Genomic DNA, 27955 nt, shown 5'->3' on the forward strand with positions numbered 1-27955 from the left:
CTCCCGCCAACCTGTGGCGACCGAAGCAAAGGGGGCCAGTGGACACGTCCCAACTCGAGAGCAGCACACACAGACGCCCGGTAAAACAGGACAGCTTTATGTCGGAGCGGAGTGTGGAAAGACAACGGAAGGAGATGAGTGTCTGAGGACCTCCTGGCTCCGGGCGGCGGCGCGCAGAGCGCAGGAGCAGGTGCAAAGCTGGACACCGAGCCTGGGGAGAGCCTCCCCTGGGAGAGGCGCCGGCGCTGCCGGGCGTCTGCACACCGGGGCCCGGAGGGTCCGGGGGCTCGGGCGGGCCGCGGGCAGCCCTGGCCGGGCCGCGGCAGGAAGCGGAGCCCACTCGCATGCGGTGGGCCTGGGAGAGCGCGTGCGGCGGCCAGAGGAGGGCAGGAGCCGGCGCGCCCCGCCCTGTAAACAGCCTCGCGGGCCTCCTCGGCCTCAGTCCCATCCCTGAGAAGCGCGGGGCCGGCCCTAGCCTGCCGGCCCCCTCCCTGCAGGGGCCCCTGAAAACCGGGGTGAGCGTGTCGCCCCGCCCCGTCCCGGTCATTGGCGGCCAGGCCTAGAGCTCCTCGTAGTCCCCGCCCCCGCGGAGGTGGCCGCCCGGGACCCCGCCCCCCAGGAAGGCCTCCAGCTCGTCCACCGCCGTCCTCTCCGTGCCCCGCCGCCGCCGCGGCTCCTCCCGGCCCTCCTCTCTGTCTCTGCTCTTCTTGTGCTTGCTCTTTTTCTTCGCCGCCTTTTCTTCCTCCTGGATGGGGGCGCGGGCGCAGCAGGGTCAGGTGGGCGCCAGGAGCGCAGAGCCCAGGACCCCTTGCCGCCGGCTCCTGGGAGGGGAAGGCGGGCGCCTACCTCTTTGCTTTTCTTCTTCTTCTTCTTCTTCTCTTTTTCCTTCGAGGGAGGCCTGCCCTCCTTTCCTGCAGGGATAAGAGGCGGCGTCAGCTCCCTGGCAGCGGTGTGGGGAGGGGCCTGGGCCAGTGGCAGGAGCTTCTGCAGACGCTCCATCTCAGTCGGTCCCTGTGGAAGCTCCTCCTGAAGCGCACACCGGGACCCTCCGACTCTGCCCTGGGGCTGGGTGCCCAGCTAGCCCCGGGCTACAAAGGTGACCTGGGGGCCACCTGAGAGGCAAACCCCCTTCAATCCCAGGACAAACCTGGGAAGGTCTTTTCCTCTCCATTTTGGGGACCACAACCTTCTAGGACACATCCCAAATGACTCTGCTGGTTAGGGCAGAGCTGGGCTCAAGCAGCCCAGGGTAGAGGGTGGGGACAGTGCCAGAGACTCGTGGAGCTGGCCAGGGCCACACGGAGCCACGAGCGCTCATCAGGCCTGAAGAACACGCCATCTTCTTGCACAGAGGACCACCAGTGGAGGGTCAGACTTAGGTACATGACAGCTCTCAGCCAGCCCACAGCAGTGCTGCCCGTGCCACCAAACCCCTCCTGTGGCCATGGGATCAGATGCCCCCAGCTGCCCATCCCTCTGGCCTGCAGCCCCGTGAACCCCCGAGAGTCTGGGATGTTGTAAGAACACAGCTGGACCCCAAGCAGGGCCAAGGAGCACCTGGGATGGGGCTTCGCTTGAATCCAACAGCCAGCTGGCCCAGCCCTGCATGACAGCCCTGCTACTCAGAGTGCCCTGTGCTGCTGACCTTGCTTCTGTGCTCTGGGGGTCAGGTGCAAAGGGACAGGGAAGGGGGTCAGAAATGTGCCTCCAGCTGGGCCGCCCTGGATGAGGACCATGGCCTGAGGCACCCAGCACCCAGGGCCCTGCTACCTTCACTGCTGTTCCCCTTGCTGCCCGTCTCCTCCAGCCCCAACCCAAAGAGATCCGAGTCATTCTTCAGTCTGAAGGAGGGGATGGGGGCCTTGGGAGGTGGGGGCGGCTGGGCAGGGCCAGTGTCCTCATCTGTCACGTCGGAGGGATCCTCTCGCACTGGAAACTCCTCCTGGAAAGGAGCGGGCAAGTCAGGCTGCCGGCCCCTCCCTAGCTCCCTCCCTCCATCATGCAGCCCCCTGAGGGCTCCTGCATTTCCGGGCAGGTGACAAGCCCCCTTGTGGGGCCCCCACACTCGACCCAGAGGGAGGGCCGGACCAGGCCTGAGTGTGGCTGCTGGGATGCTGTGGCCCCTCCATTCTGCTGTCACCAGGATGGGCAAACAGGCCTGGGCCTGTACACACAGTGCACCTTGGGGCAGCCAGGATGGCCTGGGCCCCAGGCTCATGCAGACTGACCGCAGCACCCCAGGATGCTGCCCAGGCAATCTCACACTTTCATCTCTGTCCTGCCCTTCCCTGCCCACCACTTGTCCTCAGGGCTCTGAGGCAGTGTGGGCACCAAGCGTCCTGTCCTCACCACTCTCCGCTGAGTGTCCGAGTCGCTCTCAAAGTCAGGATCGTCCATGACAAAGGACAGCATCTGGGCGGCAATGGGCCCCTCGGGGTCACTGTCTGATGACGCTGCCTGTTCATCCTTCCCCTCCTCGTGTCCTCGAGAGCCCTCAGCTGGAGGCTTGGTGCTGCCTGGGCAGCAGGGCGCTGTGGCCTTGGGAGCTGTGCCCCTGTGTGGCCTTGAGGCCTTTGTGGAGGACCTTCGGGAGGAGGAGGAGGTCAGGGGGCCTGTGGCTGCCTCTCCCCCTGGGGACCCCATCCTTTCCTTGGGGCCCCTTCCCAGGGATCCCCCCACATACTGTTTGGTCTCTGGCTCAGAGCACTTCTGGGGAGCCAGGACAGTGGCCTTGGGGTGCCCTGCCACATCCTCTGCTTCCTCCTCACTGGAAAGAGTGATGTTTTCCTTGGGGATGGGGCCCATGGGCAGCAAGGGCTGGCCGGGTGGCTTGTCTTCCAGGTCCACATCGTCTTGGAAATCTGCCACCATTGGGTTCCTTCCTGGGGCCTCCCCATCGCTGCAAAGGAGATGCAGAGTGGTCAGAGTTCACGAGGGGGCATGGAGCGCCCAGCTGCCCATCCTGAGCCCCAGGTACCTCTGCACCCACATGTCCTGGATGTCCCCGTGCGCGAGGCGTGAGCACTGACTGTGGGGCTGCTCTGCCCTTGTGCTTGTATTTGCATGAGGACAGACAGTGAGGGGACCTGCTTGAAGGGCGCTCTGTGGAGGGGGCTCACTGGTATTCACCAGAGGCAGTGGCAGAGGCTGGCTGGAGAGTGGGCGCGAGTTGGGGGCTGAGGAGAGGGACAGAGATGCCACCTGTGCAGTGGGAAGTCACAGCAGGGCCTGCTGTTTACATTGGAAGTGGATGCCCTCCTGCGAGGTGGTTGGGGGTAGGCTGTGGGCCTGCGTGTGGTGACGGGCTCAGCGATGCTCAGGGCACTTGGGGAGGAGCACAGCACTGGGTTCATCCTGCTGTTTTGCATTTTTGGAGAGACACGATGACAGTGGCGATACGTGTGTGGGAGAGGGGCTGGCAGGCCTGAAGCCCAGGAACTGATGCTGAGGAGAGGGGAGCAGGGGGTGGGAAGCTAGGCCTGAAGTTCTCTCTCTTGTGTGGCCCTGACTGGCCCTACCGCATGGGGAGAGAAGCTGGCAGCCACTCGTGGGCGCCAGGGTTCCTCTCCCACCCGCCACAGGGTGCTCTGACAGGTGAGTCACGGGCACCATGGAAATGGGCCTTCAGGCTGTGTGTGTCCTGGACTAGCCTAACACTCTGAGCTTCAGAGTCGGACTGTGGCCAGGATCCCTGCTCCCTCTCTGCAGGTGTGGGGCTCACAGAGCACTGAGGTCTGGCAGCCCTGGGGGGGTCGTGTCTGACCCTGGCCTTCAGAGCTCCAGCCCAAGCCTTCTCAGCTCCTCCTGCCACAGTCCTGCTTTTGTTCTCAGAGCCGAGATGCTGCCGAGCTGGTGGGGTGCCCATCCCCTCTGCTCACCCAGTGCCAGGGAAGGCAGCAGAGTCCACACCTGATGGGGGCCAGGAGGAAGCCAAGGGCTGAGGCTGGGAATGGCAGCTGCTGCACGTGGTGCCCTCGAGGGTGCAGGCCCCTGACTTTACCTGTCGCTGTCCTGGGCGACCTTGGGTCCAACTTTCTTCTCGTCCTTTGTGGGGGCTGTGTCGTCCAGGAAGCTGCGGTCAAGGCTGTCTTCAGGAACAAAATCCTCCACGTTCTGGACTTTTATGGGGGCCTCTGCAGCTGTGGCCGGCTCTGTGGATAGCAGACACTGGTTCCCATTTGCTCAGTGCCCACCCTGGGTTATGTCCATCCTGGCTGTGCCCAGAGGGCTGGGACACAAGCAAGGGTGCACATGGATGGGTTGTGGGGCTGCCGGCCCAGGGGAAAGAAGGGTGACCCTGTCCCAGTCTGCGAGTGCTCACAGGGCCAGGGAGACAGCGCTGCTCCACCACTTGGCCACCCACACCCACCTCCTGAGGGGCTGCTCCTGGGGCCTACCTGGGGGTGAAGGGGCCGCCTCGGCAGCCGGGGAGGTTCCAAACAGTCGGGAGATGATGCTGCGCCTTGGGGGTGGGGCAGGGGCCACTGGGGGTGCGGGGGGCAGTGGGGCCTCCAACGGGGATGGGGGTGAGGGGCAGGCCGATGGGGCATTGAGGGGTGGCTGGGGGGCCGGCTGGGGCGTGCTGGGGCTGGAGCTCCCTGTTGACACAGTGCTTGGAGGCACCACTGGAGACTGGGAGCCTGAGGATGGGCTCTGCCCATTGGCTGCCAGGGGGGACGCGTGGCCACGGCTGCGTGCCTCCATCATCTCGAGAAAGCTGGTGGGACAAGGAGCAGGGCGTGAGAAACCCGCCTTCCCCAGTCCTTCCTCTGAGGTTTCTGCTTTGCTGGTGGTGACGACAGTGGTGTCCCTACCCTCAGGCTCAGCAGCCCTCACGCCAAGCAGAGCATCGGTGAGAAGAGGTGCCTGGGAGGAGGAGGGCCTGACAGGCAGGGAAGGGCCTGAACTAGGGCGGCTGGCACAAAAGGCTGAGTCTGAGACAAGGCCTGCTGTCCCCAGGCCGAGTAGGATGGCGACCCCTAAGCCTGTATCTTTGGAGGTGGGCTTCCAAACAGAAGGTCTGGAGCAAGGAGCTGGCCCCTGCTTATAGGCTGGGTCCTGGGGACTGGGACAGGGGTGTCTGGGCTGGCCACCCTCACCAGTCTCTTGGGATTTCAAGGGATGGGGTGAGAAGGGACAGGCATGGTGCTGGGTTCTGGTGCAGGCTGGGAGTGGCATCCAGCTTCCGGCCCAAGTCCTTGACCAGTCCCCCATCTCCTGAAGGCTGGTTGTGGGGACACCTCTGCTGAGCCGCCAAGCTCTCAGTCCAAAAGGAAGAAGCCACCCTGCTTAGTCAGAGAAACCCTGTGGAAGCTGGTCAACCCTGCTCTGTCCAACAGTGACGGCAGCTGCGCCCCAGGGCAGGGCTCCTTCTCACGGCCAGCCTTGGCAGTTGGAGCAGTAAGAGCGTCCCCCCAGAATGACTCCTGCCATTCACTCCTGCCCTTTCCAAACCAACAGCCGGACATGGCTCTGGGGAGACCTAAAGGCCCTTCTGCAAGTCCCTCTAGGGCCAGAGGGGGATGCTGGGCCAAGCCAGGGCCAGCACCCGGGGGCTGTGCGGACCAGTGAGGCAGCAGCCTTTCTCACACCTCCCCCAGGACGTGATGCTGAGGTGCTCTCTCTGGGAGCCAAAGCAGCAGCTGTTTTAAGGGGCAGTCCAGGGCCACGCGTTCCTTGAAAGAGCCAGGGCCTCTCCCCAGAGCTGTGGGAGGTGGACGGCGACCCCAAGGGGGAGAGGATGTGCCGCCTCCCACCCACTCGGCCGTGTTGCTGGAGTTCACATGCTGCTTAGCACGCAGGCACGGCCGGGAAAGATTCCCCACTCTGAACCCCGTCCTTCTATGATCGAGGACCAGAAGGTTCCATTCCTGCCCCATGCGCCTCTTCACCAGCAGCCCTCTCAAGGTCAAGGAGCTCTCCGAAGACTCTGCTCTACATCGGTGTCAATCTGGGAAACAGCTCAAAATAGGGACGGCAGCCCCAGCTGGAAAAGATCACGGTGGCCGGTCTCACTGGGCCTCGGGGAGACACAGGGCCCGGTCAGTGGCACCCAGCACCACACTCCTGCCAGCCAGCAAGAGAGGCTGGTCTGGACAGAGGCAAGCGGAACCTGGCAGCGACAGCGCCAACAGCTGCACCAGGCCTGTGCGCTGCGTCCCCCACAGCTGGGCGGCTGTCTGGGTGTGGTGACTGCACAACATCTCTGGTGAACCCGCAAGCCCCACAGTTATGCCCATGGGCTTGGAGCCACCCATGGGTCCTGTTAGGCCCATTAAAGAAAGCCCGGCCTTGGGCCAGCCCGGTGGTGCAGCGGTTAAGTGCACACGTTCTGCTTAAGGCACCCAGGGTTCGCCGGTTCAGATCCTGGGTGTGGACATGGCACCGCTTGGCACACCATTCTGTGGTAGGCGTCCCATATATAACGTAGAGGAAGATGGGCATGGATGTTAGCTCAGGGCCAGTCTTCCTCAGCAAAAAGAGGAGGATTGGCAGCAGTTAGCCCAGGGCTAATCTTCCTCAAAAAAAAAAAAGAAGGCTCAGCCCCAACGTGCTTGGTGGGCAGTGGGGTGGCAGGGCCTTAGGGTGTCTGACCTCCCTTCCTCAGGGAGCATCTGGAGGAGCCAGGTGTCTGCTTGCTCCCCGTGGCTCCACTTCTGACTTAATCTACTTGTTCTAGACAAGTGCTTGTCTTACTCTAAATATTTCATTACTGCACATTCATGATGAAGAAGCCTGCTACAGGGAAGAAAGAAGGCTGCAGGCCTGACTGTCTGGCAAGGGCCACCCTCAGCCCTGCCCACAGGGCCTGGCCGGGCTGCCACTCTCAAGACAGTGGCCAGACCCGGACCTTTTCGCCTGCACTCCGTCCTGAGTGCTGAGTGCTCCGCCATGTTCGAAGCTGAAAGGACTCGGGTTTTTGGAGCAGATGCCCCTGGGCGGGGTGGGACTCCCCGCTGCTGTCTCACTGAGCACAGGCCCTGACCCAAGGGCGGCCCGACGTACATGTCGTAGTTCTGATCCTCGGTCTCCTGCTGCACTGACAGCTCCTCCAGCGTGGCGTCAATGTCCAGCTGGTTTGTCTCCAGCTGCCGCAGCAGCGTCTCTCTCTGCAGAAAGGAAGCAGGGACTTGAGCAGGAACTGTCCCCACAGCGAGCCCCCCTGCAGCCTCACGTCCCCACTCGCCAGCCCTTGATGACTTAAGCGGCAGCTGAGCACGAGGCGGGGCAGGGCAGAGCGCGGCTGCCGAGAGTCCCGGAAGCCCACGTGACCTCGCGCAGGTGCCAGCATGACGCTAAGCTGTCCGGTGTGGCTCTGAGGACACGTCAGTCACGGGAGCAAACACCCCAAAAGACAGTGTACCGTCCATGCAAGGTGCCCCTGAGATTTAAGACGCCGCAATGCTTATTAGAACACAATCTTCCCGCTACACCTTCACCACTCCGAGTGTGGGCACATGCCACCTCTGGGGTCAGAGATCAGTTACAAGTTCCAGCTGCAGAACATCCTGCCATTTCATCAGCAACACGCAGTGCTGACTGCCTGGATACAGGGAACATGCAGTTTGGGTGCCGTCCCCGAGCCCATGCTGGCATGTTTTCCTTGGGGTTTGTGCGCACGTTATACTTGGATAACAAGTTAAAAGGAGCTGTAAGAGCGGCGTCAAGCGACTCCTGGGGTCCCAGGGAAAGAACGCACGCGAACAGTGAGAGCCAGCACCCTCTGAGAAGTGGACACACCAGCTTTCCTTCCGACTAAACGCAACACCAACCACCCTAGCCTGCAGGGTCCTCATTTATTTCAAAAGGAGAAAAAGGCAAGAGGAAAGGAGAGACTGTCGCTCTCCCAGGCAAGTTCCATGTCCTTTTGGAGAAAGAACGGAAGCCACTGTGGCTACAGAGGGGCCATGTGTCAACATCCTGGTGACAAGTTGCATGGATGTCACGTGCCCTGCACCACCATGTGGTGAGAAGGGCAGTCACCTCTGTGTCTTCTGCTCAAAAGCCCATAACCCTGTCTAGCGTCAGACAGACCCCAAACCAGGCTTATCTGAGAAATGGTCACAGCCCAGAGTGGCCTCAGAAGAGTGACTGCCCCGTGTGGAGTGGGGCCCGGCCAGGGCCTGGGACAGAGAAAGATGGATGGGAAGTGGACAAAACCTGGTTTAGTGAAGGGACCATGGCCGGTTCCATGGTTTTGACAAAAGCACAGAACCCTCTGCCCTAGCTCTGCAACCTTCCTGTCAATCTAAAATCACTCCAAAATAAAAAACTTATAAAAAAAAGATGAGCAGGTATGGCACCTGGGCCCAGAGGGCTGCAAACCAGGTGGCAGCCTGCACAGCGGGAGGGGGGCAGGGCATTGGGGGCCATCCCTGAAACCGTTGGCCAGAGGGACCAGGTCCACAGTGAGGGTGGCCGGCCCAGCCACCAGGGGGGATGAGAGGGGCTGGGGCGTGGCGTGGGCACTGCAGTCCTGAGCTGGGGTGCTCGGAATGGCATGCACATTGCGGTGGAGAAGGGACCGCACAAGGGCCAATGAGGTGCATGGCAGGGATCAGGGCAGAGGCTAAGCGGAGGGGTCAGCGCACCCACTGGCCCAGGCCTCCAGTGCTCGGCTGGAGACGGATGTCTCAAGGATGCCCACGTTCTCCTGTAGCTATGTCTGGTGGTTGTAGAAAGGCCGGGGGCCCAGGCCAGCCCAGCAGAGGGGAGGGCACAGGGCAGGCCATCCCGGGGACACCAGCACCAGCACCAGCACACCAAGTCGTAACTGGAGACCATGCTCCAAGTAAACCACCCAACTGCCCCCTCAGGGCTCAGGAGGGTGGCCCCACCCCTGCACCCAAACAGCACCGGGAGAGAGAAACAAGCCTAGTGCCCCCCGCAGGGCATGGCTCACCTGAAGCTGCAGAAATGGAATATTGAAGAACTTATGAAGGTACTTCAGGCCAAAGCTGTTCTTCATGGAGGACTCAGCATAGCGGAAGTAGGAGGAGCCTGGGGGCCTGTTTGCAAAAGAACAGACTCCAGAGAGACCGTGGTGGGCCAAGGACCTCACCTGGGTCAATGGCAGGGCTCTGACTCACTTTCTACAGGTGACCACCCCTGGGGGAGGACAAGGGCCAGATGCCCCCATGGTTTCAGGGCCTAGACCTAAGCTTCAGTGGGCTCTGCTTAGCTGAGTGCCCACAGGCAACGCTTCCACAGGGCTTGTGCCCCGCCACAACCCCAAGGCAGGGGCCTCACGGCACCAACATCCAGCATGGCCCCTGGCCTCAGAGTGGGAGGGAGGCGGCCCCGCCTGGGCCTGCTTGGTGCCAGGAAACCCGCGGCCCACTGTGGTCCTCAGTCCCAGTCCCCTCTTACAGAGCAGTCCTGCCCCCCACCACTCACTCTCACTGCCCACAGCCTGGGCTGAAAGGCCCTCCCTTCCATCTCCAGCCAGGCCCATCTCCATCCCAGAGCTCACTCCCACGCTGGGACCTCTGCCCAGGTCTCCCCAGCCTTCCATTTGCCTGCAGGTCCTGCTCATCCACACGGTATGGGTGGACGGGCCAGACCTGGGGCCATGACAGCAGGGAAGCCAGAGGGGCGGTCTGAGCACTCCAGGACGAGGAGCTGTGCAACTGGGTGGGGACCGGGCCTCAGGCTGGCTGGGGCGGGGGGGGCCACGGTGAGGGCAGGAGCGAGCCCCAGGTAGTCAGGGCTGTGGGGGGCTAATGCGCAAGGGCCTGGCGCCCCCCTGAGGAAGTCTCCCCGTGCCCTGGGCCTCAGCGGGCGCCCACCTGTCCAGGCTGTCGATGAAGTCACGCACATCGTCGGGCAAGATGACGCGGTGCTCGCCCATGTCTCGGTAGTTCCCCAGCACGCACACAGGCACGTGGGTCGGCACTTTGGGAAGCTCCCGGAGAATGTAGCTGAAGGTCCTTGGGAGGCACAGGCGAGAGAGACCTGCCTCAGTGTCAGCTGTGAGGCCCTGCCCCGGTACACGCACGCACAAGGAGAGTCAGGAGGCCCTCCCTGGGTCGGCACCCACCGCCCTGACATTCCTTCGGGTTTGCCCAGGTTCCCGTCCCACATGTACCCTTTCTTGACTTGTCTTTGTGCCCATTCTGTGGGGCGCAAGCTGTGGCCCATGGGGCTCACCAAGCTGTCCCTTTTGCTGCCTCAGGGCTTTGCTCCTCAGTGGGCGTGGGGGTCTCGCTCTGTCTCCTGGCACAAGGCCCACACCTCTTGGAGGGCTGACGGGCGTTCAGCTCTACAGGGCTGCCCACACGTCTTCCAAATGGCATGCCAGGAATAACATGAGTGTGACAAACTTCTCTTATCCAGAGAAAGCTAACACAAATTAGTGAAAAATACAGCACGCACCATGTTTACAGCCTGACACTCTTTTATTTACACACACGCTTTAAACTGCTAACAAAGGGCCCAGGGGGGCTCTGCCCTCCTGTTTGGGTGTCTCCTGCATCTCATCAGCCCACAGCTGCACTGTCCACTGACGTGAGCTGCCCTGGCCCCAGGCCTGGTGAAAGTGCTGTTGAGGCGGGCATGCTCTGTCCAGCTCTTTGGTACAGTGTGGCTCCAAACAGTGTCTGCGCCGCCACCCAGGCACTGCCCGAACTGAGCACACTGCTGTTCAGGGTCTCTCGGCTCCAAGAAGCAGCCCTGGCCCCTGCTGGCTAACCGCGCCGGGATCCCCCAGCCCAGCACCACCTGCTCATCAGACACTCGCATAGGGGTCTCACGGCCACACAGACGTGCATCTCCCACCATGTCCCTGAGCCTGCGTGCTGGCTCCTGTTTGCTCCGGGCTTCCCGCCATTCTTCACACGCAGCCCAGGCAAGCCTCGCGGGCACCCAGGGCCCAGTTCAGCTGCTGACAGCTCTCCTGTAGGGCCCTTCCTGGCCTTTAGGTCACTGCTCGTCTGGCAAAGGCTACGAAGTGCTTTAGTGATGCTGACAGCCACCCAGAGACAAGTGGCCATTACCAGTGGCCACGCCAGATTCCAGGTAAAGCCACCCAGCTAAATGGACCACTGCCGCTCATAGAGCAGAGCACCCACTTCTCTGGCGTGCGCCTGAGAGCGTGGCTGCTGCTTCCCCTGGTGTGTGTCTGAGACTTGTGTGCTCCGCCAGCCTGCTCCGTACGTTTCCAGCGCACTGCCTGCCACCCCCGGGGGCTTCTCAAGCGCGTGCAAGCACTCAGTCCAGATGGCAGGCACTGAGGTGCTGGTCCCTACGGGCCAGGAAGGCTGGTCCCAGGGTCCTGACTCACTGATGGGGGCCCCGATGGGTGAACCCGTGGAAGACCTAGGTGTCCAACTGTGGCGCAGTATTAATACATCCTTAAATAAAGCAGTGTCGACACAGGTGTGCATAGGAAGATCCCAGTACCATACATAAAAAGAATGTGTGTGTGCATAGAAAAGCTGGCTGGACTCCACCCAGCGACAGCCATGGCTGTCTCTGATGATGGCATCAAGTTTCTCTGCGTTTCCTGGCTTTCCTACAATGAACATGGATGGCGTGCAATCATCATCATCTAACTTAGAAAGCAAAGCGTACACCCCACAGGCCGTTTCTGAAACAAGCTCTTGTCAGGTCCTCCTTTGGCATTTCTGGAGACTTCCATTTTTGGTGGCACGCAGACAGGCATCCACAGAGCAGGCCTGGGGCTGTGTCCCGAGAAAGGCCAGCCTGCAAGGCTGCCCCGGCTGCTGTCGGGGACTCTCAGCTGTTCCCGGCCCCCAGTTCCCCACGGAGGGGCTAGCTGCCTGCGCCGCAGGTGCTTGAAGGAACACCTGCTTTCCTAGGGGGCCGGGGGTCACAAGCTCCTCACAGATGCCAGTTCACACGTGTCGTGTCATCATGAGCCCCACATGACCCTGTGGAGAGGCTCCCCACCCCAACTTGCCTGGACTTCCCCTCTGCCCATCTGCTCAGGAGCCTTTGTGGTGACATCTTAGCTGGTGTCCTCCTAGCAGTCAAAGAATGCGGGGGCTCCTGAGAGCCGCCAGCACAAGTGGTCACTGGATTCCGCCTGATTTTCGATGTGCTTTCAGGAAGGGCTGTGCGCTGTGGAAGGCGCACGCCTCACCTGCTGCCCTGACCAAGCCCGGCCCACCCTCCAAATGCAAGCACCCCCCGACCCGGCCCCACGTCACACACAGAGACAATCAGAGACATCCAGGCCAGGGCTTCTGTGTGGCTCAACTGCCAGTGTGCGTGCTGCCCATGGCTGGCCCTCAAGAAGCATTCAACACCAGCAGTGACACTGGTATAAGCACCATCTGCTGGATGACAGGGGTGGCCCTTGGTTGGGGTGGGTGGTGCTGGGAGCCATGATGGCCAGTGCTCTCTTACCACTGCTTGGTGATGTCGAACATCATGACCACCCCATTACAGTTCTTGTACACGTCCAGGAACTCAGCATCCAGAGCCATCTCGGACTCCGCCTAGGGAGAGGAAGGAACTGTGTGTAAGAGATGGTACTCTGGCAGATCCCAGAGGTGTGAATCCACAGTCTCCTGAGAAAGGCTGAACAGGACTTTCACAGTCTGAAAAGATAACAGCTTTTTTCATTTTGGAAAAATATATATAAACACAAGATTATCTAGTGTGGGGGCTGGGAAGCTTCGCCTCAAAGGGTCTGGCAGTAAATGTTTCAAGCTCTGGGGTCCCATTAACTGTGCCTTCCATCTGGGGTCTTCTCCACTAGCTGTCAGCAGCACGCCCTTTCAGGACTCCCTCTAGAAGGATGAGAGTGCTGAAGCAGCCAGCGCCCCAGGGCAAGACATGCACTCCAGAACCGAGGAAAACATCTGCAGACAACCTTCCAGAGGACACAAACTGGGCTAGACATGCCCTTAATCTTCCTGTCCATAGACAGCCCACTGTCCGAGGCTGCCTATGGACAGGAGGACTGAGAGCCCGGCCCTCGGAAACAATGAGAAAGTTTCCCCAGAATGGGAGGAGCACTGGTTTGCCCTGGCCTTCCTGTGTCCAGGGCGGTGGCCGCTGCCTCCCTGTGGGGAGGGGGCTGCAGCGAGAGCCCATCTGGAGCTTCTCATGCTCTGCGCATCACGGCTACAGCTTCACAGCGTGTCTTGGGCTTTCAAGGGCTGAAGCCTCTGTGATGGGGATACAAAATTCAGCCAGTTCACCTAAATACCTCTCAGATCACTCAACTCAGCATTGGTCTGGCAGGCGTCACTCACGTGTGGCAGTCAGCAGTCAAGCCCAGTCACCCCAAAATGTGACCAGCACAGGGGTCCCACGAGTAGCTGGAACACCAGGGGTGACCATGTCTACCTGCACAACTGGAGTCCTCAGGAGGGCCCAGGATGGGCAGGCAGTGGGGCCTGAAAAGTGGGCGCCTGCTCATTAAACCTCCCAGAATCGTGGCCATGCAGGGACGAACGCAGCTCACCTCCTGGGGGTCATTCTCCATCTTCAAGCCATCACCTCGCTTTTTGCATTTTCCTTATTGAAAGACAGATAAAAATTATGAGGTGATGCTGGGCTCAAGGATGGCCCTAGCAAGGAGTACCCCACCCTGTGTCCCACTGTCTCCTACACCTCCAGCTCGAGTGGACGCCATACTCGACTGAGCTGGAGGCCCTGAGAGCTGTGCCCTCACCCGGCCAGCACCAGAGCACACAAGAGCTGTGCCCCCACCCACTGGCAGCAGGATGTGGCAGGGACCCCAGTGAGGCCTGTTCAGCAGCTCTAGCTGCCCTGACCCAGCTGGGAGAAAGGCCCAAACAGGCAGCCAACAGCTGGGCCTGGACTTGAAGGCGCCGGCAGGCCCAGCACGGTTCCTTGGGCTACATGGTGAGACCTCCCTGATGTCCCTGCACAGGTTCTGGTTCAAATGAGGCCCTTACTTCTGGGCTGACAAGATTCCAGCCCTGAGAAAGTGTGGCCAGCTGGCATGGGCCTGGACTGCAGCAAGGCTAGCCTCTGAGGGGCTGCCTTCAAGGCCATGGAGGCTCCCTGAGCCAGTGCTGGGGATGGACGAGCCGGGCTCAGGCCCCAGGAAGGCCTACTGAAGTCAGCTGGCTCTGGTGGCCCCTGAGCGATAAACAGCTCTTAGGCCATCACCCTCCCTTTTACTCTGAGATGTCCGAACTGGGAGAAGGATGGCTTACCACTCTGGGAGTTCCCAGGGTCCCCCATCTCAGGGCAGAGCTCTGGGAAAAACGAACAAACAAACCTCCCAGAATAGACTGAGTCTGTTTATGGAAAACTAGCCCCTGCCTCTTTCCACGGCTGCTTCCTGAGCCACTTGGCACTCCTGGCCCCGTCTCTAGAGTCGGCCCCTCACCCACAAGCACAGGCACTGCAGGTGGTCCCAGTTCAACAGGAGCCGGCCACACTGCGCCTTCCTGAGCGCTGGCACTGCTGAAGGGATGGGCGCCCTGCGTACCCCCTGCTGATGGGTGTGCCCACTCCTCGAGCTCCCAAGAACCCTGTGTGCAGCCAGAGCCTGGGACGTGCCTCCAGCACAACCAAGTCTCCGTGAGCTCCTGCTGCCGGGTGTATGAGGGGCCAGTGCCCCTGGAGGAGTTCAGGGGCTGATGGAACCAGGGAGGCTAAAGATGCAGGAGAGCCTGGAGGACATCGAGCCCCCGAGGCTGCTCCCCAAGTGCCCTCCCTTTTGCTGAGCCCTGGCCAGCGACTCACTGGGCTTTGCCTCCTTGCCAACTCAGCCATTCCCCACCAGGGGCCTGGCCTCAGCTGCCGCCGTCTCTCTCAGTTTGATGCCCTCTGCTGTGGCAGACGGTGCTGGGACCCTGTTCAACAGGTGACAGGTTAGGGTGCTAGAGAGAAGGAACCTTTCCTTCCCACTCAAAAAGGTTTTCACCCGAGAGGAACCCGGCCATGTGGAGCCGTGAGGATGCTGAGCACTCACGCAGAGTCCTGTGCCCGGCTGGCCTACATAGGAACCCGGGCCTCTCTCCTGCTGTGCAGTCCACACCTCCTCTCCAAGCCACAAGGGTGCTCCATGAGCAGCCCAGCCTGGGGAGCCCCGCCCCAACCCGTCACCACAAGCAGGGTGCAGCGCTGGCTCATGCCTTACACTCGGAGGTTCCTGGGACGGGGCAGTGTCTGCTCTGCACCCCGGGGTGGTTCCCGTCACTGAGGACACGACATGCTGCCCAGACAGGGCTATGACCCCAAATATAGACCCCACTCCAATTCCAGGGCTTGGAGGGCAGCCCCTGTGACTGCTTCCCCTCACATCTGGACCATGACCAGGCTGGCTTCCTAACGCTCCCAAGTCACTTGCACGGATATGCTGTAGGCACGGTTTAGAAGCATAAGGCCCTTCCAGGCCCGACGGGGTTGAAGGCATCCTGGCGGGCAGCAGTTCCCCCTCAGTGCTCCTGCTAGCTCTCTGGGTGCAGGGCTGCCTCATTCGTCCTATGCAGCTGAAGAGATCCTCAGAACCCAAACCTGCCCCCAAAGAACACCATGAAGGGGAGACCAGCATGTGTGCTCTGCACCAGGAACCAGGAGCTTGTACAAGACACGGGCTCCTTTGTCCCTGGAGACCATGTGCATGTCTGCGCAGTCAGACCGTGCTCGGCAGCATGTGGGGTGCCAGCACCAGGGCGGAATAGGTGTTCCCCCTGAGCATCACAGAGGGGGGACCTGCCACCTGAGTGTGAGGAGGAAATTCAAGATGACATGTTGATGGACATGGCACACGGGGCACGGCCTGGAGGCTTCTGGGGTCTGTGTGGTGAGGTGCTTCCCTGTGAGAGCACAGGGACCCCGCAGCTGCAGTGCGCCACGAGGCAGCAGCAAGAATGGGCAGGAGCAGCCCAAGGGAACAGCTGCTTCAGAAGGCAAGGAGCTGGTCCTCAGCTCTGGGCATGGGGGTACCAAGAACTGGGGCGCCATACCAGCAGCACTGCAGGAGGGCTCCCAGAATGGGCCTCTGGGTTTGGAGCCCACCCACCTCTGCAGGCCGGTGTCTGCCCCCCACTGCCAGGTATTCAGTTCCAGTGGGTGAAACACGTTTAAACAGCACAAACTGAGGTGCCCTGATGGGTCATTGCTGTGCGTTCTGTCCTGTCCACCACAGATGAGAAGAGCACTGGCCCAGGACCCAGAGGCTAAAGGTAACAGTCAGCACCCACCAGACCTCTGACAGTCCCTGGTCACATATGCGAAATCAGACCAGAGATTTGAGGGCCGAGATGCCATGAGACACACGATGAGGACATGCACATGAGGTGGGCGCAAGGAGAGGAAGAAAGAAAAGCTTTTCTCTTTACAGAATGAGTAAACACACTAAGGAGAAAAGTACTTGTAATAAAAAATACAACTTACCTTTGTCAACTACATCCCAGACTTCAACTTTCACAATATCATCAGTGGCTAAAATAGGGGGAAAAATACTACAATTAGTACCCAGTGTGAATTTCTGGTTTCACAAAGACAGGCTTCTAGGGACCTCCCAGGTGTCACTGTTTGTCCCATTCTTCAAGTATGGGTCCCCTGTCAGAAGACGCTGGGCCCTCCCTTGGTGCCCTCCCCAAGGGTGCCCAGCTCCCAACAGAGCCTTTGCGTGTGCTGTGACCTGGGGCGCTTGGGCTCATGTTTCTGCTTTGGGCTTTTGCTCAAGTTGCAGTGAATGATCTCGGCACGCCCTCAGCTGACATGCTCCCCATTTGCTGAAGGGGTCCCTGGGGTGGCTCATCCCTGGTCAGGCCAAGGCAGCCAGGAGGGGTCTATGCTCAGCACCCAGGCATGAGCCGCACCAGGTCACCAGGTCTTCGCAGTCCGTCCACCTGAGGAGCGGGTGTGTTGGAGCGGATCTGAATGTGACTGACTGTCCTCCCGACCCTACTCTTTACCCAGGGACTGGCCTCAACTTCACTTCAAGGGAAGCAGGGTGGTCAGCAGTGGAGGATTGAACTCTCCAGTCCATCGGTCCCACGTCACACTTCTACCAAAAGCCTTTGGGGTGCAAGACCTAGCAGGAGCTGGCCCGGGACAGGCCCCTGCAGGCGGCTGGCACAGCCCTCCCCCAGGGTTCCTGGAACTGCTGGTCGTCTTCCTGGGCTCTGTCCCCTTCAAAAGGAAGGGCATGTGTCTCAGTGGCCCTCTCGTCTCCTTGGCAGCAGTCCTCCCCTGGGGCTGCTGGCCCCTGATGCTTTCCAATGAGAAGGCGTGTTTATGATGGCTGGAAGGTCTTTTGCTTTCATGATTCCTGACCATGCAAAGGAGCTCCTCGGCTCCCCACAGGACTGCCTTGCCCTCGCTTCCCCAGGAGTGAGAGTGCCCACTGTTCCTTGCTATAGAGAGGCCTCGGGGTGTGTTCCACCCATCAAGTGATCTCGCAACAAACCATCTCCCAGAGGTGTTAGGGACTTTACAAACTCTGAAGTGAGCAGTTGGGGCTCAGAGGGACAGAGGGATCCTTTCTGCTAGGAGAGTGAACGTGGGGCCCAGCGTGCCGGCCACAGCACAGAAGCAGCAGCCATCCTTGGCGGTCTGGGTCCCCCAGATGTCACTCTTGAGTGTTAAAATGGGAGCTTTTGCCTCTTCAATGTCTCTAGCATTGAGATTCACTCCTTTGACCCAGCTCTCCAGGCAGAGCCCCCACACCACTTTCTCTGCTTCTCTGGACAAGTCTCCCCTGGGAGAAGGGATTTCAGGATGACCCAGAAGCAGCTTTAATGAGTGCCCCAACGATAGCCCCTCTGAGTTCACCAGGGGCTCCCACATGTGGGCACTGTTCCCAGGACAACACGGCTAGGGAAGGCATCTCCAGGGAACTGGACCCAGGGAGGGCAATAGGATGAAAACCCACTCTGTGAGGGCAGTGCACCTGTGCTCAGACACCAGGGAAGGCCCTCGCCCAGCACCCCCAACTCGGCCCTCACTTTTGTAGTTCCAGTGGATGCTGGTGACCTGGATCTCCTGCGTGGGGATGTACTCCTCCACAAACTTCTTGCCCTGTAGACGGTGCCACAGCGCAGTCTTGCCAGTGTTCCTGTCTCCTCGGATCACTATCTTCACTGGGGGAGAAAGGACAGATCAGGTAAACAAATCGAACTTTAACTTTGCTGATGTAGTTCTCGTGCTACGTCGTCTTCTTCCGCACAGACCATGGCCTGCATTGCTGGTGAGCAGGGAGGAGTTGGGGGCTGGAGTAGGCCAGGATAGGTGGGCTGGGAGACCCCCAAGGAGGACAAGGCTACCTGCGCAGCCTGCAGAGAGGAGAGCCGATGGTGCATGTTCAGTGCACCAGGGCAGCCCGGGCCCTTTGTTCTCCTTCTCCCGTTCCTCAGAGGAGGACCCTGGAGGCATCTCCCGCTGGGCCGATGGAGTGATGCGGTGTCAGACTTTGTATTTGCAGGAAAGTGGTCTCCCCTAGAGCCGGATGCCCCTGTGACCCGTGGTGGTCAGGGTCAGGGTCAGGCTGTGGGGGCGGCCTGACATGGCCGTAGGCCTGGAGGGGTCGGGATGGTGGGTGCTCTCCTGCCACAGCTCGCGAGATCTTGACGGTTTGCTCTTAACCTACTTTTCTGCAGCCCTGCTGTTTTTAGCGCACAATTCCACAGAGCGCTAGGCTTTTCAAGACCACACATGCGGGGTTACAGCAGAAAGCCTGTGTTCTATTTTGTTCGCTCAACAAGTATTTCCAGAGCACCCTGTCTGTGCCCGGCGGGAGTGTGCAGCTGTGAACAGGCCCAAAGGCAGCCCAGCACGTGGACGTGGAGGACAGAGCAGGGGCAGAGAGTACGCACGAGCCAGATCCTGCAGCACGACACAGGAGTGCGGACCTCCTGCTGCCTCTGAGCATGAGTGCCATGACCTGGTTTGTTTTGGAAAGCTCAAGAAGGAGAGCAGTCAGGAGTGCCATGCAGAGTCAGTGGAGCAGGGGCGAGGATGGGATGTAGCTGACAGCCTTTGTTGGTGGACTAGACTTTGGGAGGAGAGATGGTGTTGAGAACGACTCTGAGGTTCTGGCCCAAGAAAACGCATGGAGAGCAGCACCCTTTAGCGAGATGGGCAGGCTGCAGGAGAAGTCTGAGGTGCCCTCAGGAAGACATGGAGAGCACATCAGGCTGGAGCTCCCTGAGCGGCCTCGAAGGCCGTGTGGACAGTACATCGTGCTTCACACCAGGGGCCCGGGAGGCCACCAAGGGAGCTGCAGAGAGGGCTGAGGCCTGGCCCATCAGGCTTCTCTCTCCTCGCACTGCTCACCTCCTCCTAGTTCAAGGCCTCTCTATTCTCAGAGACACTCGCTTCTTCTTCCACGAAACTTAGTCACCAAGTCAATTTCCTCACCCTGTTCCATGTTCCCTCAGAGTCCCAATTTTAGTCATCAGGACACATGAGTTGTTCTCAAACTTTAAACATCTCCAGTCAGATCTCAGAGACACGACTCTTCCACCCTCTATCGTGTCACCAAATAGAACACAAGGACCGTCCCTCTCAAGGTCGAGGGCAGTCTACCTCTGATTCCAGCCAGAAGCCAAATATGGACTTAAGAGAAAAGTCAAGACAGCTCGTGCCATAAACACAGACGTAGGGGAGGTGCTGGGCCTGTGACATGAGCCCACGCCGCCCTGCAGGAAGCGTACAGGATGGGAGGGGGCTTTGTCTCTCTCCCTCCTTCACTGGACCGGACGAGACCACGACGAGGCGGACAGAGAAGCGTCCGCAGCCTAACCCTCAGGGGGCTGGCCCCGAATGGCCCCAGGAGGCCATCAGCCAGGTTGAGGGAAGGAGGGCAATTCAGGGCTCCGGTGCCTGGGGCTTCCTGAGAGCAGGCCCTCTCTCCGCACGCCGCTTTTCAGGCGGCCCTCACCCCATGCTGCAGCCTGACCTGTTCTTAGCTTCTGGGAGGCAGGTCAAATCTTTTTCAAATCTACTTGGTCTTTTTCTAAAGCCTTTAGAGTCCTATTGACATATTTTCAAACCTCTTTTATTTCTGTAACACATCACCCACACTGACAGATATCCTGTGACCTGACATCTCTGGAGGCCAGGCTCTGACAGCTGTTGCACCTGCTGGCTCCACGCCTGCAGCTTTGTTCCTTTGTGTTTTCTGGGTTTTGGCTGGCAGCTCATTGCTCCTTGGAACTTTATCCAAGACCGCTTTGGGGAATGGGTTGCAGCTGCATTCATCAGTGTCTGTGATTTTTGCCAGTTGCCTGGAACACTACTAACCTGGGAACACCTTAAGTAAATTTTCCACTTGAGATTTTCTGGACCACACAGATGATTTAGAGGCACACACACTCAGAGGTGACCTTGGGCTTACCAACACTCAGGGAGACCCACTGTGTGCAGGGATCTCCTGTTAGCTGCCCCTCCTTGAATGACTTCTAGGTTTTCCCTCCTGCCCCACCCCAGACCACCACGAACACCCTCCTCAGGGGGAGGGCAGCTTCAGCACCGGCTTCTCTCCCAGTATCCACTTTCTTTGGTTTTGAGAAAAGTGAAAAGAACAGCTCTGTATCTTTCATCCAAGTTCAAGAACTGAGTGATGCATTAACGCTTTTCTAAATGTTACTCAAACTTTTAAAGTTGTTTTTAAGGGCAGGGCTGTTCAGGTTATCAACTTTATCACGCTGCCCGAGAGAGAAGTTGGGTGCTACGGTAAAAGCCATTTTTTAGTCTAGTGTTCAGTTTTTTATGCATAAAAGCATCTTGACAGAGAAACTCATATTTCTGACTTTACGTTAATTTTATCCCTAAAGAAGGGTTTAGACCTGCGCCCCCCCCACCCCAACTTCTTTAGACCTGCGCCCCCCCCCCCACCCCAACTTCTTATTTCCTTTTCTTGTGCTGGACAGAATTCCATACACCGGTGAAAAGCTCAGTAAAAGTGGGGAGTCCTCCTCTGGTCCAGATTTTAAAAGGAATCTTATGTTTCATCACGACATATGGATATAGGTTTTGGCAGATACTCTTGAATAGGTAAAAGTAGTTCTCTTCTGTTCTTAGTTTGCTAAGAAGTGGAGGTTTTTGTTTTTTTGTAAATCATGAATTGGTATTGATTTTATCATATCTTTTTCTTGCAACTATTGAGATTATAATTTTTTCTCCTTTAATCTGCTTGTAAATCCCGTAATATATACTCTCTGTTAAACAATCCTTGCCTTCCTGGAGTAATCCTACTTGGTCCCAATGTAACAATTTGTTACTGTTAATATTTTAATAATTTCCTAGACACCACTTCCTAATCTTTTATTAGGTCTTTACATCTGTGCTCACAGATGAGATGGACTGTCACTCTCCTTTCTGTGCTGTTCCCCTGTGTCCTGATACCAAGGTTTACCAAGCTCAGGAAGTGAGCCGGCTGCTCTGCCACCTGCTGCGCCCTGTGCATCAGTCTGATGCCTCGGCTCTCGGAAGGGCTGTTAGGGCCTCGGCAGATTCTGTATCTCTCACTGAACCAGGTTTAGAAGCTCATGCTCTAGGACACTCTCCATTCTAAGTTTTCAATTTACTGACACCAATTTATTCCAAATATTTCATGTTGTAAAACGGTGTGGTTACAGTTGTGTACTCTGCCATTCACGATATCTGTTTTTTTTTTTTTTTTTTTAAAGATTTTATTTTTTCCTTTTTCTCCCCAAAGCCCCCCGGTACATAGTTGTATATTCTTCGTTGTGGGTCCTTCTAGTTGTGGCATGTGGGACGCTGCCTCAGCGTGGTTTGATGAGCAGTGCCATGTCCGCGCCCAGGATTCGAACCAACGAAGCACTGGGCCGCCTGCAGCGGAGTGCGCGAACTTAACCACTCGGCCACGGGGCCAGCCCCACACGATATCTGTTTTGTCGTTTTCTTTATTAACCTTCCTGAGGGTTCGTCTACTTTATTAGTCACGCACACACACCCCCTATAAGTTCTGTTGCAACTGATTCTTTTAAAAAAATCACTTGTTTCTGCTTTTTTCTTGGTCACTTTCTTGCTTCTACTTTTTTGGGGTTTATCCTGTTGGCCTCTTCCTAGATTTTCAAACTATATACCTAGGTCAATGACCATTACAAGCATGTGGGGAGCTCATTACCCATGAATTATAAACACTTTCTAATTTCCATATGATTTCTTCTTTGACCCACAAATTATTTAGATGTGTTAAAAGTTTCCAAAAAAGAAAAACTGCCACTTTTTTTGTTATTAATATCCAATTTTACTCATTGTGGCCACAGAATGTGGTCTTTATGACACATAGTCTCAGGTGTCTGCTGAGACCGTCACTGTGTATGAACGTTCCTTGGTTTGAGAGGGCTCAGTGCAGATGACGTGCTTCTGTTAACGTCTGCAGTACCCCTTCCTCCACCTCCACAGCCCAGTTCTGAGCGTGTCTTATCTGACGTTCCCACAGCTCCAGCAGACAGGACCAGGGTGGGAGCGGCTTTCTTGTGCTTAACATTTACCTAATGCTTTGCTTCCAAATGCTTGCTTTAAACCTTTCTATGCCATCAAGTTTTGGATGTGTCTTACCCACTACATAGCCAAACAAAAGGAAAAACCCAAGTCTCAGATGCTCTACCTGGCAAGTCTGCTCAGTGACATTTACTGGGACTGCTGACACAGGCAGCCACCTCCACCCCGCACGTGAGAACTCTGAGTTCCTGCGCGGTGCCCTCCCTCCCCGTCTGCTGCCTTCTGCTATGCAGGGCAAGGCTTTTTATTCCTCTCTTTGCCTGGTATTTATTTGGAAGATTTGCCATCTATTTCTATTCTTTGTGTGGTAACTCTTAAATTTTTAACATTCACATTTGCTGTAATAGAGTCTAAAATTAATAAATGCACCTTCCTCTCAAATAATACAAGGACTTTCAAAAGCCTTAACTCTGATCAGCTCCAGACTAGGTTATGTGTTGGTTTCCATTATTTTAGTTTCTCCTTCTATTTTTCCCATATTAATCATCATCAGTGATTAACAGAACCGATGCTTATTGAGATTTCACCTCATATTCACCCATTTCTGTGCTTCCCTCTGCCTTCTGAACCTGACTCCCATCTCCAGAGCTCCATTTCCATCTGTCTGGAGTGTACGCTTCAGTATTTATGTCAGCAAGGATCTCTGCACAGTAAATGGTCCATCTTGGACTGAAAGTGAGTTCAATCATGCTCACTCCTGAAGAACTGCTCCACTGGGTACAGACTTCTAGGCTGACAAGGGTTTCCCCTCAGGCCACTAATGTTACTGTAAGCTTTGTTAACAGCTTGCTGGATGTTTCTCTAAAGGTAGTCTTTTAGCTCTGGCCGCTTCTGTGATTTTTCTTTTGATTTTGATGTTCTGCAAATTTCCAATTTTGTGTCTGGCTGTGGATGTTTTTAAAACTGCACTTGGACTTCTTGGAGTTCCGTGTGTCCCATGAGTCCTGGGAGAGCCTCGTCTGCGCTCTCGCTGCTCTTTCAGCCTGAGACTCAGCTCAGGCGTGTGCTGGGATCTGCCCTGCTTCTGCCGCGCCTCCCGTCCAAGCACCAGTTCTCTCCTCAGCAGAGTTACATGCCACTTCACCGCCTGCTGGCTTTCTTACTTTAATGACCATGTTTTTCATTTCCAGAGATTCTCTTTGCCTCTTTTTCAAGCACAACCTGTTTGTTCTAGAGTCTCAATATAGTCTTACAGCTGTTTCCTTCTTTTATATCTTTACCAATTTTAACGTGTTTGTTTTCTGTTCTCCTTCAGATTTTTAGAATGAAAAGTCTTACTTTCTCTCTTCAACTGAAATCTTTTTAAAATTTGAAATTACTCATTTTAAAAGTCAAGCAGAAGGGCCAGCCCAGTGGTGTAGTGGTTAAGTTCACTTAACCACTCTCTTTGCTCTCCTTCAGCGACCCGGGGTTCATGGGTTTGGATCCCAGGCATGGACCTAACACCACTCGTCAAGCCATGCTGGGGCAGCATCCCACATAAAACAGAGGAAGACTGGCATAGATGTCAGCTCAGCGACAATCTTCCTCAAGCAAAAAGAAGAAGATTGGCACTGGATGTTAGCTCAGGGCCAATCTTCCTCAAAAAAAAAGAAAAGAAAAAAAGAAAAAACAAGAAAGCCTATAATGTCAGAAATAATACGATCTGGTTACATTTGTTAAAAAAAGTAATTAGTCTCTACTTTTAAGTTAAAAAAGTCAAAGCAATCCCAGGACCTTAACGTTGGTTCAAATAAACTGAATAAGTGATTCACCTGGAAAACCTTTAATTGAGACTCACCCAAGAAGTGGTAGAAGCCCTTTACTAGGTGATTGTTAACCCTCTATTTCTAGTCTGTCTAAGTGAAGACACAGAGCAGAAGGTGTGTGGCTCCACCGCAGGGCCCGTGGACCTCTTTTACCCCGATTCAGTCTTCATTCACTCATGTTCCCACACGTTTATTGCAAAATAGGGAAGCATTTTCCTGAATTTTCATACCACCCCCCCCAAAAAAAGCGTAAGGCTTATGCAATCACTCCTGTAGGGGATGGGTTTAGACCCTAGTGTTGCCCTTTCACTGTGCCACCGTCATCCGACGAGGACGAGGTGACAAACTGCCACGTGGCCCTGCTCCCCACCCAACAGCTGTTCTTCTGCTCACGGCCCTGCAGAGCTCGAAGGTTTCTCATTCAAAGTCCCTCCATGTCTCCCTCCCCTTTGGGGCTTGGCCTCCAGTGCTTCTCCCCGACATCCCTCCACTGGCATCTCCTGCACACTTCCTGAGTGGCTCTGCCCGACCCCCTCGGCCCAGAGGACCTTCTGCGCCTTTCCCAGCGCATCCTTCCTACCAGTGGCTCTGCATCCACTTCTCTACCAGCTTCTCCACCAGCGGCTCCGACCCTCTGCTTACAGTCCCAGCCCCACCCCGACCCCCACCCGCCTCTGTTTTCTGTGACCCTCCCCTCCAGGCAGGCTCTAGGCTACTTCTTCATGTGTTTATTGCATACTTTCTGCTTCCACGCCCTGCTTGAACATCAGCTCCACAAGGCAGAGACGGTGGTCTGTTTCTTCACCAACACTCAATAAATATTTCCTAAATAAACGAATGCTAGAGAAGGAAACCGTGGCATATCACAGACAGCAAAGGCTTGGGAATTTGTAAATTGGCCCTACTGGGCAGGTCAAATAATTTGCTAAATACAGCTGTTAATTTCCTAAAGGAAAAGCTCTCTTACCCTGAAATCTACCTTTCAAAAGGCTTCTTGGTGAGGAAGTGTTCAGTTCAGTTTTAAATTCTAGCACTGAGACCCAATTGGCCAGGACTCTGGCTGTCCCAACATCTGGAGGCTTTCTTGGAAAGGGATGCAGTCCTGAGCAAGGGCAGTCTGACCATGTCCGCAAGACTGGTGTTTCCTCACTCAGGAAGCTGCCCGTTAAAGCTTGTCCACCAAATACAGCTGATAAGGTATGTCCAACTGCAGTAGAAAGGGTAGACCAACTCAGGTAACATTCCTTCTCCCACTTTACATGAAAATGACTTCCAAACTAGGAATATGGTCCAATATCTCATTCAGGTCTTGATTTTAGAGAGGGTTTTTTGTTTTTGTTTTTCTTGCTGAGAAAGATTTGCCCTGAGCTAAAATCTGTTGCTACTCTTCTTCTTTTTGTTTGAGGAAGACTAGCCCTGAGCTAACATCTATGCCAATCTTCCTCTCTGTGCGTAGCCACCACAGCACGGCTGACAAATGGCCTAGGTCCATGACCGGGCCACCGAAGCAGAATGCACGGAACTTAACCACTAGGCCACAGGGCTGGCCCTGATTTTAAGTTTTGATTCTAAATTTGATGTGAATGCTGGGACTCTGTGTGTGTGTGACATGAGTCATTTCTCATTATCACAGCCAATTTAAAAGAAAATGACCTCTTTGCCCCAAGAGGACTACGTTCTATAAGACATAACTCATATACTTGAAAAGCATCAACACTTAGCTATTAAAATCCTGAATCTATAATCATCATATTGCAGTTTTGTTCCTCTAAGTAAGATATTTTGGAAAACAAATACTAGAAATGTTCTATACTACCGACTAATGAAGGAAATCAAAAAGTTTCAAAATTGTATACTCTTCAACTATAAGGACAACATCCCTCTAAAATCTAATTTAGGTGCAAATCTCAATTTCTCTCAATCTCACTGCCTTTCATTTAGTCCTAGGGTGACCATAACCTGTCCCACAACCACCTAAGTTTGGGTTTCCTTCTCTAGACAAATCCATTGCCTTTCTTACTTCTGCCCCCCAAGGAAGGACTAGGCGGTGTGCCCATCATGGAGTGCTTTTCAGAAGGTGAACAGTTGTTTCCAGGCCTAATTTCCAAAGCACTAGGGTTAAGTTTAAAATGATACTGTAAGTAATAAAATTAAACAAAGAATCCAAATGTAACTACTAAAGATTTGTGTACATGAGTATTTTGACTTACCATTCTCTTCTGTGAATGTGGAAGAAATACATAGGAAATTCTGAGTACAATACACCTAAAACGACCTCTCTTTTATACCTGCACAGAAGTCTTCCCAATCAGTTTCTTAATATCGTACGTTATCACCGAAATACTACATCATAGAGACTGGAAGGCTCCCCTCAAAGTAGCAAAGGAGGAAAGTCCAAAATCTGGTGGCAACATATGGAAACACTGGAGAGAGAATTTAAAAGCAGAAAATAACATAAAAAGCCTTTCAACACTGCTAAGAAAAAGCCAGCAAGACGGAAAAACTTAAGAGAGGTCAAGAGGATGGTCAGCGTCTAGGAGCTATACAATTTACATAATTTATGAGAGAGGACTGGAAACGTCCTAGGGCTCCCAGGCCATCTGTCAATAACTCCTCCCTCCCACAGGGGAAGAAAAGTCTCCCACAAGAACAAGTAAGAGTCTCAGTGCCTTCTGGAGCTTTTCTAAATATATCTGTTACAAATGCTTCTTAAAAAGAAATGGGGACAAGAATGTGTGGCGTACCTGATATTCCGTCTTCAAACTGAATACCAAGTCTACAAAGAAAAACCCCACAGCTCAAACTACCAGAGCCAGCTGGTTTTCACCGCTCCTGTGGCAGGTTACCACATAATTCATGAAAGTGTCACAGACCACAGAGCTTTCCCTGCGTTATGTAAGAATCCCTCTTAGACGAGGTCACCTGGGCCAATCAGGGCATCGCAGAACGCACCAGGAACCGCCTGGACGAATTTTATACCGTGCGAACTAAACGCACAGATCTCCTATGGTGCCAGCAGTCCTCGGGAATGACCCTCTGGTCAGAGGGGAGCGCCTCGGGCCGAGACGCCCACCCTGCGGCCCTGGGGTCTCTGGCCCGGCCTCACCTCCCGACCCCAGGTGAACGCCCCCAGGGCACTCGCACCGCGCTCGGCACAGGTAAGGGCTCAGCCCATCCTCAACACAGACAGGATCTGCCACAATCTCCCCGCCAGCGGCGACGCCCCCGAGGCGCCACAGGGCCGCCAAAGCCTCCCGGGCCAGGCGCGACCCGTTTTCTGCCCAGTCGCCCGGCCCGGCCCTCGGACCCCACTTCCCAGGTCCCCCCGGCAAGAAGCCCCGCACCCGGCCGCACTCACTGTTGTACTGCACCCCTTTCGCGAAGCGCCTCTGCAGCGCCTGGTTCATGGACTGCAGCCCGGCGGGGATGTTCTTGTCGCGGCCGGGAGCCTGCTCCGATCCCACCAGCTTCTTGAGCGCGGAAAACATCTTTCCGCTTCCACGTCCGAGCCCGGTGCGGCCCGCGAGCTCAGCGGCGGCGGCGGCGGCGGCGGCGTGGCGCAGATCGCACCATGACCCGGGTCTCGGCGGCCGGGCGCACGCCTCGAGGGCGGCTGGGGGGCTTAGTCGCGGAGGCTCCGCTCCGGCCCCCGCGGACCCCGGCTTGGCCGCCCTCCGCCCGTCAGCGCTGCCATCTTGGCGCTGCCTGGGCGGGGCGTGAGGCTACGGGGTGCCACGAGGGCCACGGGATTGCGCGCATGCGTGGGGGCTGCGCGG

The 27955-nt window shown here is 56.4% G+C and overlaps 2 protein-coding genes across 2 annotated transcripts in view; one reads left to right on the plus strand and one right to left on the minus strand.

Moving 5' to 3' along the window:
- Positions 1–81: 81 nt before the first annotated feature.
- RABL6 (RAB, member RAS oncogene family like 6) lies at positions 82–27929 on the minus strand. Its single transcript, XM_014863777.3, has 15 exons — positions 27538–27929; positions 17907–18041; positions 16348–16395; positions 13436–13488; positions 12370–12461; positions 9789–9929; positions 8903–9008; positions 7006–7109; positions 4398–4717; positions 4001–4151; positions 2684–2899; positions 2350–2584; positions 1771–1942; positions 847–911; positions 82–745 (listed from the first exon to the last, which is right to left on the minus strand). The coding sequence occupies exons 1-15, from the start codon at positions 27665–27667 to the stop codon at positions 560–562; spliced, it is 2154 nt and encodes a 717-aa protein (XP_014719263.2). The 5' UTR covers positions 27668–27929; the 3' UTR covers positions 82–559.
- Positions 18049–27955, plus strand: part of LCN15 (lipocalin 15) — a 44806-nt gene continuing 34899 nt past the window's right edge. Inside the window, exon 1 of the mRNA XM_070518331.1 lies at positions 18049–27337. The gene's annotated coding sequence lies outside the window, so the exon portion shown is untranslated. The remainder of the gene's footprint in view (positions 27338–27955) is intronic.

This window comes from Equus asinus, chromosome 10 (genome assembly GCF_041296235.1).
Source record: "Equus asinus isolate D_3611 breed Donkey chromosome 10, EquAss-T2T_v2, whole genome shotgun sequence".
NCBI classification, from domain to species: domain Eukaryota; kingdom Metazoa; phylum Chordata; class Mammalia; order Perissodactyla; family Equidae; genus Equus; species Equus asinus.

Bases quoted from the DNA above. Each gene is read 5' to 3' on its own strand.
- RABL6 (XM_014863777.3), bottom strand. From the start codon at position 27,667: ATGTTTTCCGCGCTCAAGAAGCTGGTGGGATCGGAGCAGGCTCCCGGC. The intron at 16,396-17,906 runs GTGAGGGCCGAG...CCCCTATTTTAG, and splicing joins CATCCACTGGAACTACAAAA to CCACTGATGATATTGTGAAA. The intron at 7,110-8,902 runs GTGAGCCATGCC...TCCTTTCTGCAG, and splicing joins TTCCATTTCTGCAGCTTCAG to AGAGAGACGCTGCTGCGGCA.